Source organism: Aptenodytes patagonicus, chromosome 23, assembly GCF_965638725.1.
Source record: "Aptenodytes patagonicus chromosome 23, bAptPat1.pri.cur, whole genome shotgun sequence".
Classification (NCBI taxonomy): domain Eukaryota; kingdom Metazoa; phylum Chordata; class Aves; order Sphenisciformes; family Spheniscidae; genus Aptenodytes; species Aptenodytes patagonicus.
This window is the reverse complement of record NC_134971.1, coordinates 2735921-2749098: the sequence shown is the minus strand read 5'-3', so window position 1 is coordinate 2749098 and position 13178 is coordinate 2735921. Positions and strand designations below refer to the sequence as shown.

The window sequence follows — 13178 nt, the reverse complement described above, 5'->3', positions numbered from 1 at the left end:
GCTGCTAGAAGCTTCCTCTATGTCTGATAGAGCCAATGCGAGCCGGCTCCAAGATGGACCCGCCTCCGGCCAAGGCTGAGCCCATCAGTGACGGTGGTAGCGCCTCTGGGATAACATATTTAAGAAGGAAAAAAAAAACCAAAAACCCTGCACAATTGCAGCCGGAGAGAGGAGTGAGAATATGTGAGAGAAACAACCCTGCAGACACCAAGGTCAGAGAAGAAGGAGGGGGAGGAGGTGCTCCAGGCACTGAAGCAGAGATTCCCCTGCAGCCCATGGTGAAGACCATGGTGAGGCAGGCTGTCCCCCTGCAGCCCATGGAGGGTAATGATGGAGCAGATATCCACCTGCAGCCCGTGGAGGACCCCACACCGGAGCAGGTGGATGCCCAAAGGAGACTGTGACCCCATGGGAAGCCCACGCTGGAGCAGGCTCCTGGCAGGACCTGTGGCCCCGTGGAGAGAGGAGTCCACGCTGGAGCAGGTTTGCTGGCAGGACTTGTGACCCCGTGGGGGACACACGCTGTTCCTGAAGGACTGCACCCCGTGGAAAGGGCCCACGCTGGAGCAGTTCGTGAAGAACTGCAGCCCGTGGGAAGGACTCACGTTGGAGAAGTTCATGGAGAACTGTCTCCTGTGGGAGGGCCCCCACGCTGGAGCAGGGGAAGAGTGTGAGGAGTTCTCCCCCTGAGGAAGAAGGAGGGGCAGAAACAATGTGTGATGAACTGACCCCAACCCCCATTCCCTGTCCCCCTGCGCTGCTGAGCAGGAGAAGGTAGAGAATTTGAGAGTGAAGTTAAGCCTGGGAAGAAGGGAGGAATGGGGGGAAGGTGTTTTAAGATTTAGCTTTTATTTCTCATTACCCTACTCTGATTTGATTGGCAATAAATTAAACTAATTTCCCCAAGTCGAGTCTGATTTGCCCATGATGGTAATTGGTGAATGATCTCTCCCTGTCCTTATCTCATCCCACGAGCCTTTCATTATACTTTCTCTCCCCTGTCCAGCTGAGGACGGGAGTGATACAGCAGCTTTGGTGGGCACCTGGCATCCAGCCAGGGTCAACCCACCACAGCTACAACCAAAGAAAGCTCACCATATTATACCAGGGCCTGGCAGACAGCTTAGGGTATTGGCAGGGACTGTCGGGACACTGTCCTGCCTGCTGATCTGCACACGAGGAAGCCTCACTGTCCCTCCCACCTGCAATGCACAAAACACATCCTCCCCAATTTCCCCCTTGCCCTGAAGAACACAGAGCTGTTCCCCCTCTTGCCTATACCAGATGAATACAAGTGACGTGACTCAAAGCCTTGTGTCAGTGGGCATAAGGCAGACTGCTCCCAGCCCCTTGCCAAGAAGCACCCACCTGGGGCTGTAATTGGGAACAAGGCTGATTTGAAGTCTCAGTGCCAGGCCGGACCCCCATGGCCACTAGAGGTAGCTCTGCACACACAAACACACAGACACAGAGGAGTCCTGTGCAACCCTTACACATGCAGCCAATCCCCCCTGCTGCGTCCATACCCGCAGAGGCTACTCCCTTTGCCCCATCTCGTCCCCCAGCCTGGCACCCACAGAAGCAGCAACAAAAGCCTCGCTGAGGAAGAACAGGAGTTTTCCAGGGCCTGAGGGTGTGTAGTGATGAGATGCTTTAAGACCCTCCTTGCCTTTTCTCCTCAAATGGGGCTGATGGGGCATTTGGAACCTTCTCAGCACCCTCCAGGGATCATAAATGGCACCGGAGTCACAGGATCGGGCCCAGAGCATCGCTTTGTGCCATGCTGCCTGCAGGCATCTCTCTGCAGGGGAACATGGACTGGGGACACAGCACTGCACCTAGAAACAGGCCCCTGCAGAGAGCTGCCAAGCAGTCCAGGCCAGTCCTCTACACAAAACCCTTTCTTCTACAGGCATACCACCTAGCACCATCCCTGGCACCTCTCATCCTGTCGCCCAGGAACGTCCCTGCACCTCGGTGCGCACGCAGCAACCGTCCAAGCCCCTTGCTCAGCCCACACCTGGCAGACAACACCTCCCCGGCTGTTCAGGCGCCTGCAAACCATCCAGGGCATGTTCTGGCATCAAAGGATGGAACCAGTGCTCCCAGGGATCTCGGCAGCTGCCCCAAAAGGGAAGGCTCTCCGCAGGCTGCCCCCGGACAGACCTCTCACCCTGACCCCTCGCGGCACGGCTGAGGAGCAGCTGCGAGAGCCGGAGCACCAGCAGCCCCGGCGCAACGTGCCCGGCGGAGCCCGTTTACGTCTTCAGGCGCCCAGCGCGGCCCCTGCTCCCGCCCCGCGGGGGGCCGCAGCCCGCCGCAGCAGCGGGCGGCAGGGACGGGCCGCCCGCCCGCAGGTGTCGCTGCGCTCCCGGGGCGGCGGGCGGGGAGCCGTCCCCGGGTCCCAGCCGCCGGCCAGCCCCGACCGCCGTGCCGAAGCCCGCCCCCGCGCCCCTGCCCAGCGGCTGGGCTGCGCCCGGGCTTCCCCGGGGGCCGAGCCCCCGGAGCCCCGGCTCGGGCAGAGGCCCGCGGCCGGCCGGGAGCGCCCGGCTCCGGTCCTGGCTGGGCTGGCGTCCCTCCCAATGCTTCCTGATTCCCCAGCCTTGCTCAGACCTGCTCGGAAAAGCAAACTGCAGCGGCTCTCTGTGCCTCAAACCTCGCCTCTGCCCACCCCACGGGCTGCGCCCTTCTTTTTGCTAGTCGGGCCCCGGAGAGACAGGGAAAGCTCAGCCCAGGGAAAGAGCCGGCAGCCAGGGCTCCTCCACACACGTGCTGAGCGGCAGGTGTGGAGCATCCCAGGGCGGCACCTGCTCAGCCAGAGCTGCTCCCCTGACCACGGGCCAGGGCAAGGCAAGGAGCCCCAGAGCATCTCGGGGTGTGTGCAGGTCTCCTTGCCCCGTGCCCAGCCCCTGTGCCCCCAAAGCTGAGGCCTGCGCAAGCCCGCAGCCGTGTTCCACACCACAACTGACAACACTGTCAGGCTGAAGCGCTGTCCGTAGCTGCTGTTTGACAAAGTGGCAAAGCAGTCACCATCAGCTCCCTCAGCTGTACCTTCTTCAAGGGCCTTGCGTGAACAGGGACAGTAGGGTCAGTCTGGCTGTATTCCCATCAGGCTCTGAGGGAGAAGCAGGGACAGAAAGTTTTTGAGCTGTCTTGGAAGTGTTTGACCCACTCTGACATTCGGCTCTTAACTAAGGCAGGGTCTCTGTGAGCCTGGAAATGCTCCGAAACTCAGGACATGCAGGAACACCCCGAACACGGGTGCTTCATGTTTCCTTAAGGCGTACAGCTCAGTCACAACTGGAGCTGAGCAGCCTCTACACTCTGCTCTGTGGTCTCTGGTTACAGAGGTAAACATTACCCCGGCTCCTGGGAGTGCCAGCTGCCCTGCACAGCACCCGCAGCCTCACTGGGCTCTACCCACCCACCGCTGATGCTTCAGCAGGAAGCAGCCCCAGCAACGCAAGGGCTTCAGGTCCCAAACCGCTTAGCACAGGCAGGCCTGTGTACTCCCCTGCAACCCCGCCTCTGCAACTCCCCAGCACAGCATGCTCCCTTTTGCTGCACCGCAGGTGGGGGAGAAGGCTCCTCTCCGGAGGAGCCTCTGGGAAGTGTCCCTGCAGAGCCGCCCCGAGCAAGGCTTGGCCTACCAGGAGCTGCAGAGGCATATTTCAGCACAAGAAATGGCATCGCCGCTGCGACCACTCCCCACAGAAATCAAGTGTATTTGTTCAACTTAAAGGAAAAGAAAAGATTCAGCTGCAACAATAGCCAAACTGAACTGCTAGTAGATTATTAACAGCCTGGCCTGCTTTCTGCCTCAGCCAGCTATTCCCGGGGCACGGCAGAGACTGTGGTGCCCAGGGAAAAGTTTAAACGCAACCTAAAAAACCCAACTACGTGAGTATTGTACAGTGATGAAGGGTTATCCAAAAACTGTGTCATCCTACCACACGCTGAAACCCCACCACTTGCAGCACACAGGGCAGGCCAGCGCTGAAGCATGTGAGAAGAGAGCGGCCAATTTGTGCAGCAAGAGCAAATAGTCTGAATTAGGGGAAAAACGCAAATAAACTCCAATATAAGCCCAGCATCTGGGCAGAGGGAGGGAAATGCTGTGGAAAGAAGTGGGGTTCAGGTAGCTTCAGCTACCTGGGTGCCCAGGGCAGCCTCTGTTACGCCATGCCTGCCCACTGCCATTTTGGCCCAAAAACCTTACTATTTAGCCTTAAAATGTGAAAAAATGTGCAAAAAGCAGCTCAGTCCCTTGCAGAGTCCTCTGTGCAGGTAGCAAATGAAATATGAGAGGGCTGGAGCCCAGCCTATGCGTCTGAGGGGAAAATACTGAGCCGGTTTCAAGGCATCTGCTTCGTTCGGGGGAAGATGGATAAAACCCTGCAAATGTCCCAAAAGCAAAGGGTGGGGAGGGTGGCTCCACCAAATCTTATTCCCCCAGACCCTCTGCTAGATGGGGATGTGCTCAGTTTCACAAAAAGATAGCCTATTTTGTGGAGCCTTTGAATATTCAAATTGAAAGTATCGCGCAATCATTGATTGTCAAATCATTGGTTTCTAGAGGTTTTAAATACTTGGCATTAGGAGAGAAAAACTCAAACTTATACCCGTAGGGATAAAACAATAATATCGTCGGGATCCACCTGGCATTGCCACCAGGCAAGCAGGTCCCTTCACCCCCAAATTTTAAGCCTGTCTCCTCTTGCCCCCTTCACCTGCTCTGGGGCCGGGGCCGGGGCCGGGGCCACCGCTGCCGCTGCACCGGGCGCCTGGCGAGGTGCTGCCCGCTCCTGCTGAGGATGTCCGGTAAGCCCCGCCGCGCCGCCCCCCCCCGCCGCCCCCATTTTGGGGCTGTTTCGGGGTTCGCCGGGGTCATTTCGCGGGTGAGGCAATCTCGCCTCCCAAGCGAGGAGGAACCGGGGAGGACGGGGAGGAGGGAAGGAGGAGGCAGGGAAGGGCTCCTGCCCGCCAGGTGCCGGCCCCGGCCGGCCGCGGGGTCGCCAGCGGGGCCGGGGCGCAGCGGGGCGCAGCGGGCAGGGCCGGCCCGGCGGAGGCGGCCGGCGGGGGGAGCCGGGGCGCCGCAGAGCCGGCCCGGCCCGGCCCTGCCCGGCGCCGCTCGCCCTCCGGCGGCCATCCCCGTGGCTCCCGGCGGGGACGCGCTGCCGTCCCGAGCCCCTGCGGCAGGGTGGGAGGCGCGGCCCCCGCACCCTTGCCCCCCACCTCTTTGTGCCCTCCCCCCACAGCCTGCCCTCGCCAGGCTGCTCTTGACCCTCAGCCTGCCCTGACCGCCCCCTTCCCCGACCCCAAGTCCACCCTGGCCCCCAGCCTGCCCTTGTCACCCTGCTCCTGATTCCCAGCCTGCCCTGACCACCCCGTCGCCTGACACCCAGCCCACCCTCACCACCCTGCTCCTCGACCCCCAGCCCCAGCTCCATCACCCTGCCCCTTCCGTCCACAGCCTGGCCGGTTCAGGAGAGCTGGCCGTGGTAGCCCTGCTCTCGATGCTTCAGCTGCACGCAGACCGCGTTGGGGCCTCGGGGTGCTAGAAAAGCAGGATCCTTGGGGCACAATGCTCTGCCATGGGAGCCGGGAGTGGGGGCTGCCTGACAGCCAGCCCCTGGGTTATAGATGTGTCCGTACTTCACCTGCTAGTTTGTCTTTAAGTTGCTCATAGTGTAGCTCCTAGCCCTGTCCAGCTACTTGTGCAGACCAGAGCTAAGAGGCTGTATGCAGCATGAACCCAAACTTGCAGAAGGGGCTGCTAGCTCAGGGCCCTCCCTGGCTACAGGGAGGCCTGATAACAGGGAGTGCTCATTAAATTCAACCCTTCCCTCCCCTCATTTTCCCCATCTTCAGTTTGTTGAATAGAAACAAGACATAAAAATACGAGACAAATAATGCCCAGCTGCTGAGAGCACAGCTCAGCAAACTCCCCTCGAGGCAGACCCGGCTCAGCCTGCTACCTTTCTGGAGGGACCTGTAAGCCTGTTATAGCATGTCCTCAGCCAGAGAGGGTGAAGATGCTGTACAGCCATCACCAATGGGGAGAGGTGTCATGGTTTAATCTCAGTCAGCAACTAAGCACCACACAGCCACTTGCTCACTCCCCCCCACCCAGTGGGATGGGGGAGAGAATTGGAAGAGCACAAGTAAGAAAAACTCGTGGGTTGAGATAAAAACAGTTTAATAATTGAAATAAAATGATAATAATAATAATATGATAATAATAATAATAATACACAAAGCAAGTGATGCACAGTACAATTGCTCACCACCCGCTGACCGATGCCCAGCCAGTCCCCGAGCAGCGGCCCCCCCGGCCAGCTTTCCCCAGTTTATGTACTGAGCATGATGTCACATGGTATGGAATGTCCCTTTGGCCAGTTTGGCTGTGCCCCCTCCCAGCTTCTTGTGCACCTCCAGCCTTCTCAGTCGGTAGAGCATGGAAAACTAAAAAGTCCTTGGCTAGTGTAAGCACTACCTAGCAACAACTGAAACATCGGTGCGTTATCAACATTGTTCTCATCCTAAATCCAAAACACAGCCCTGTACCAGCTACTAGAAAGGAAATTAACTCTATCCCTGCCGAAACCAGGACAAGAGGTTATAGCAGAAGAGGACAGTACCTACAGGGTGGGATTTCTTGGATACGTGGTGGAACCCGCAAATCCAGCATTGTCTTCTTGCTGCATGCAGCAGCAATAGGACAGGGAACCTGCAACCAGCTGCCTCCACTGGGGAGCAGCTGACTGCAGGATGAGATGACGCTAGTGTTTGAGGGATCTGCTACTGGATGAAAATAACAGCAGAAAGTTAGGACAGAAACAGAACTGCCGGAGGCTTTAAGTATTTTACCATGAGTAGAGCAAGTGAAAGGGATTTTTTCAGAAGAGGTAAATTCTTTACCCTTTCCTGTACTAAAAATCCCTCATCAGGTAGTGACTGATGATTGCTGATTGGTTTTGGCTGGATTAAAGACATCCTAAATGCTTGTTTGAAATAAACGGGAGTTGCACAGAATGTGCAAAATAAAGAGATAATCTAGGCTTTGTAAGAAAAGATTCATGAAAGCAGTCATTTTATTTGTGTTTTGTTTAGCCCTCTGAATAACTGCCCACATATTTCCATTGTTTTATTCCTGGTCTTCATCTGCCAGATGAAGTGCTTCCCTCATTTATTTTCAGGTCCTAAGAGTGGCAAATATGATAGGAATTTGAATAAATTCAACAGTAGCACCAGATGGAGCTTGGTATTAGGACACCTGGAGGAGATAGAAAAGAATAAAACACACATGATTACTAAATATAATCAACACCAACTTTTTCATAAATGTATGCTTGTCACAAGCTTGAATAGCAGGTGTTAAAGAGGGCTATAAACTGTGATTACAAGTGACTTAAGAGTGACCAGTTAATCGTCTGTTAACTCTAAGTAGACTCCACGTAGAGCATGCCTGAAAACTTGCTGGATTTGCTGTATGCTCTGAAAGTCTCCCATCTTGTAAAGTGTTTTTCCACAAATTCTTTCAGGAAAGCCCAAGGTGTATCAAGGTGTTAGAGTAAAGATTACAGTTAAGGAGTTACTGCAGCAGAGAAGAGCACGACAAGCAGCAACCGGTGCAGCGGTAAGTAAAAATCTTTCGGTGTCTGCTTTGTCTCTTCTCTCTTAACCTTTTTTGCCATGACTGTAATCTCTGGGCCAAGGAGACTGCCAAAGTCTGAGTGCAGCAGGCTGGCGAGGATGGGGGAGAAGAACATTCAGCCAGGGTAACTGCAGCAGTGATCTAAACAGGTGACGGTCTGAGCCATTAGTGCAGGGAGAAAGCAGAGCTGGTGCTCCAGAAACGTAACTCACTCCAGGCTGGAAGGATCACGTGGACAAATTTCAGTCCAACTTACAGTTATCACAGCAACTCCAGTATCATTATGCTGGATGAGCAAGGCAGGCCATGGTCACTGTCCCCCATTTAAAATGTGACCTGGCTGGGCTGAAGCATGCACCAAACTGTTTTGCAGCATCAGGTGAAGCATATGCCCAGGGCATGCCTTCGACCCGACCTGTGCAGCTTTGAGGAGCAACCAGTGCAAAGCTCTGTCACACTAAAGCTCCCCTAACTGCCCCCTTTTCCACAAGTCTCAGTCCCCCGGGAAGCTGCTCTCAACCACCCCCTACCCCTGGAAGCTTTCTCTTGTCCAGTTAGATTGGGCAGGAAATTAAGGCACCAGAGGTACAGCGCCTCCAGCAGCTCCCAGGCAGTGGACAGGGTTTGGGAATTTGGGGCTTAGCAACAGGCCCAAATTTTGGCTAGCAGAAAGGAAGAAAAAGTGTGGGCAAAGACCCCTTAAGCAGGGCTCCATCCTGCTCCATTAGGGCTCCTTAGCATAATATTCAAGTGTGCTTGACTGAATTCAGGTCTCCAACATTTTTCAGTTCCACCTGGGCAGCTCCTAGCCCCATCCCTTCTAAAGGAGGGGACGGAGATCTGTGTGTGTGTACACACACGTGTACACTCTCTTTCCCTCTCACTCACTCTTCCAGTCTTTGTAGGAGTCCTCTAGCTCCGGCCACTCTAGGGATTTGCATAAAGAGGTTGGTAAATCATTATTTCTTCCTGGTTCATGACATTAAGGCTTTGGATGGTTTTCAGATTCCATCTCCCACCTCCTGTACCTCATTGCAGCTGATTGCACAAAAAGCTGATCAGCCTGCAAGCCACAGGCAGAGAGGCCTGGGTGAAGAGTGCACAAAACTGCTGGGCTTTGGAAATGCTGGGTCACTCCTCCCCTCCAGCCCTAACGGAAGCAGCCTCTTCATCGCAGCCAGGCATCACAGGGCTGCGTGGAACTGGTTTTCGCTTCCCACAGCGAGTTTATACAGCGCTTCTTTTGCCCACAGAGGAAAAAGTGAAAAGCAGCAGTGCAGGAGGTTACCTTTGTGATCTGCAAAAGGTACGCGTTGTCCTGGAGAGGCCCCAGAGGTTAGGGCCGGCAGGATAAGCCGCCTCCGTGCACTGAAAAAAGCTGAACCTGAAAACTACTGCTGCTGGTGGTACGGCTCTGTCTGCCTTGTTACACATCTGCAGCCAAAGAGAAGAGGGGTAGTCCTACAGGCAATTTCAGCCCAGAATAGCCACTGTTTAATGAATTAAATGCACGGGGATGTGCTAGGAAGCTGTTGCTAGGGAAATGAGCTACTAACTCGAGAGCATTTTGAATAAGGAAAATGAAGTGGAAGTCTGTATGAATTAAAACTGAGGAAACAAACCAGTATTTGTATTTGCAGAGTAAAATCCTGGTCCCAAACAACAAGCATCAAAACTCCCGTTGCTTTTGGGGTGGATTTCTCCCCTCCGGCAGGTCAGGTTCCTAGAACAGATTGATCTGTCCTCTTCAGCTTCCAGCATCCCTTGGAAAATGAGACTGTCCATTTTCATAGAGGCACGTAGCTGTGTTAGAGTGAGGAGTGATGTCAGAGCCGGTTCTCAAATGACATCAACACCAAGCACGGTGACCCAGTCTGATGCCCAGCCATGGGAATACCTGCAATTGTCTTTAAGTCATGTTTCAAGAGTTATTGCTACGATTTGTTAATTACTCAATCATATTTATCCCTACAAATTCTTTGGGATCCCTCCACTGTGGAATTCATGGTCCTAGAAATTAACATGTTAGTTTCAAAGGCAGCCACATCTCTGCTGAATTAACGGTAATAATGCAGTAGGAAGAGCGCACTAGCAAGGTGCTGTATCAAGGGCTTTACACCAGGTTGGTGTTGTGCTCCTCCAGTGCCGTTATAGGCTCAGGGAAAAATCATGTTATGCACATTAATCTTGTTCTGTCAATGCTAGGGAAGTTTTCCATGTCACAGCCGTGAGGTAAATAAGGTTTACGTAAATAGGTTGAAGCGAAATCCTGACTTACCTTGGCATGCAGAAAAATGCTCCCCAGTGTTACAGTGTATACAATTCCTTTTCTTCCCTTCTCTTTGGTCAGGTTTCTTGGGGCAGCAGCAGCATCCAGTTTTCAGAGTCTGTGTCTCCTCCTCACCCAGGTTGGTACAAAGCCCGTCCACATGTCCCTTCCCACCCCCTTCCCAATTTTTCCCACAGCCCGGAGTCTTTCTAGCCCTTGGTTGAGGCAGGCACTACCAGATAACCAGCAATGCAGCCAATCAGCACCTGAAAGGAGCCCATGAAATGCAGATGAGGATGCCGTGAGGCCAGCAGGGTACATATTACCCCTATAAGGAGCACGCTCACATGCTCTCATCTGTGCAGTTTATTTTTCACACAGCAAGGAGCGATATCCCCTTCGGGAAGGGATGCTCGTCCCCGAGGGAATAACACTGCTGGCATCGCCTTCTCCAGGCTGCAGTCCATGGGTCCGATTGGAGCTAGAGGGTCAGATCGCCCTGGAGCACTTTGCTGAGCTCCAGCAGAGTTGGCTGTTCTCACTCTCCTGGCAACACCTGTAGGAGCAAGAGGAGTGTCAGGTTTTCAGCAACACAAAGAGTTTCCTCCTCCTGTATGTGAATATCCAAGGAAAGGAGAAGGGGGTGGGGGAATAGCGCTTTGGGCTCACAGATCCTTCAATTATTCTGCAGCCAAAGCAGAGAGACCTAAAGTGTTGGGCAGGTGTGAATATATACATTGTATGGACAAGGAAATTATTAAATCGTCAATATTTGGGAATCAATTTGCTTATGTTAATACAGAAACGTGAGACATACCAAAGCTTTTTCAGGCTGGAAAGTCTCCATCTGTTTATGTATTTTGGGTGCTTCTCACTTCCTCCCCACATCCAGCTAAACACTGCCACCTTGAACCTGCAAACAGTTACAACTCTGAGTGACTCTACCCACGTGCAGTTCCATTGCCCTCAGACCTGTGTCCCTCCATGTTGTCAGGGCTTTGCTTTTAACCGTATTTGAACACAGCATGAAAAGATAATAATTCTGAAAAGTCAGATCTTTCATACCCCCAGCAAGCGTGTTGCAGTACAGTGAGAGTCTGACCCTACAGCTTTCTAGGAACTCGCGCTTTTGCCAGTAACAGTACATGGACGCAGTGCCAGGTTATCACTGACTTGCTCCATTTTGTCTGCTCAGAAGTTTGTCTCCTGTCTGGCTGTTTGGAGGATAAAAGAGCAAATTATTCTTCTGTTATCCCCTTCTTCCTGCAGATGTAGCTACCCTGCATCTGGAGACTGGGTGAGGCAAAGGAGCAAGCCATCTGCCAAGCTGTGAAGCATAAATCACTGCATGGCAAGCTTCTAGGTCTGTAAACAGTTGACATTTGAAGGGAGGCCAGAGGGTCAAGAGTCTGAGGGAGTTTCCAGCTGGATCCCTGTCCAAAATGGCTGGAGCCAGAAGAGTTTCCAGCAGTATTTAAAAAACTTTGGAGCTTTCCAAGGGGACTAAGGTTCCCAAGTTATTTGCATGCTTTTGAGCATCTTCCTCCTGGTGTCTGCTTCCCTAGAAAATTCACCCTAAACTTGAAGGACCTTTTTTCTTGTCCAAATCCATAGGGCTACTAAACATATGAGACTACTGAAACCTGACCTGGGGCAACACCTGCCCTTTGTGAAGAGAGATACTGAATAATCTGCTACTGTCTGGTTTACCTTCTCTCCTAGCACCTTTTGATGCAGAACCCATCTCTTCTGTTCCCAACTATTGTCCATCGTGGCAGTTTTCAAATTGCGTCTCCTGCGAAGAAAGCCCTAGCTATTTGGAGCAGCTGGTAGATTCCTGTCTACAGACAGATGCGCCCTTAGACCCAGCCTTCAGTGCTTTCCAGACATCCTCGCACTACACCTCAGACGCCTTCCAGCCAGTCCCACTCTGCTTTAACCAGGGCCTGGTAAGCTTTGTGTCCCAGGGGAGCCGCCACAGGCGCACTCGGAGGGAATACGGGGAAGGGATTCACATCCTGGGGCAGAACAGCAGCAAGCTGATTTGGAAATGTGGCTGCTTTTAGGGGCATGGGGTACAGCCACAGCGATGCAGGCTGTTTGTGTGGACTTCTGCATGGTTTCCCACTGGGAGCAGAGGACAGGGAGGCCCAGCCAAACCTAGAGAGAGACTGCAGAACAGGGAATGTCCCTTCTACAGATCCTGTAGATTTTCTGCAAAGAATAGCCCAGTTCTTGCTAGCCGTTGTCTAACTCGCAGAGAAGCTCCCTACTAACACTAATGTCACAGGAACTGCCTCTTGGGTTTAGGCCTCCAAGGGCTGAACCATCTCCCTGGGTAGCCAGACCCTCCTGAGAAAGGCAACGGCGTGGAAATTCTGGCTGCTGTCCACATTTCCCCAAATGACACCCTGAGACATCCTGGTTTGTTTTTTTTTCCTCTCAAACTCTAGGCTGCCGGATCCCCCAGTTCAGCTGATCTGTCCAGCCCATTAAACTATAGCTGCTCTCCTCCTCAGCTATCTCCTTACACTCCGCTGACCCACAGCCCACCCTCTGCTCTGGACACCAAGGCCTATGGCTACCCTGCGGACGAGTGGTCCTGCCATAACCCCTCCCCGTACACCACCTCTGCCTGCTGCTGCACTGCCTGTGGCTCCCAGCATGTGGACCACAGGGTCCCGCAGTACTTCCCCTGCCCCAGCACAGACTGCATGGACTACCTACCGCCCACGGCCATGGCCGATGACTTCTTCAGAAGGGATAGGAGCTGCGACATCTGCTATAGCTAATGGGGACTGTGGTTTTACACATCCACTGTACCCAAATCAGATTAATTGCCCATGAACTATGCAAAGTTGCACTGCCTAACACAGTCCAGTTTATTCTTCACTACTCACACATTTTCTACATGACGTTGTCACTACATTACTCCTCCTGTCTTGTATGGTCAGGGGTGTTTTGTTGTCATTGTTGTGGTGGTTTGGGGTTTTTTTTTCTGTTTGTTGTTGTTTTTTAAAGAAATCCTAAGCTGCCTTACCAAACATATGTCATTAAGCCAGCTCTTTTTGATACAAATAAATAATTTGATACGCATGCTGAAGCCTGTTCATTCCTCATGTGCTAAATGTCAGTGCTTTTTTCTTCTGCTAATGATCCAGGATCCTGGCCACGTTCTCACAAAGTTGAGGAAGAAAGACTCTTAGCAACCTACACAAGGAGCAATTACTCAGCAGTATGAAAGGTCTTGCT

At 53.2% G+C, this 13178-nt stretch overlaps 1 protein-coding gene across 1 annotated transcript; it reads left to right on the top strand.

Annotated features, from left to right (window-relative positions):
- Positions 1–2090: 2090 nt before the first annotated feature.
- Positions 2091–12718, top strand: POU2AF3 (POU class 2 homeobox associating factor 3). Its single transcript, XM_076358348.1, has 6 exons — positions 2091–2555; positions 3573–3721; positions 7522–7639; positions 10008–10065; positions 11649–11875; positions 12380–12718. The coding sequence occupies exons 1-6, from the start codon at positions 2091–2093 to the stop codon at positions 12716–12718; spliced, it is 1356 nt and encodes a 451-aa protein (XP_076214463.1).
- The last annotated feature ends 460 nt before the right edge of the window (positions 12719–13178 follow it).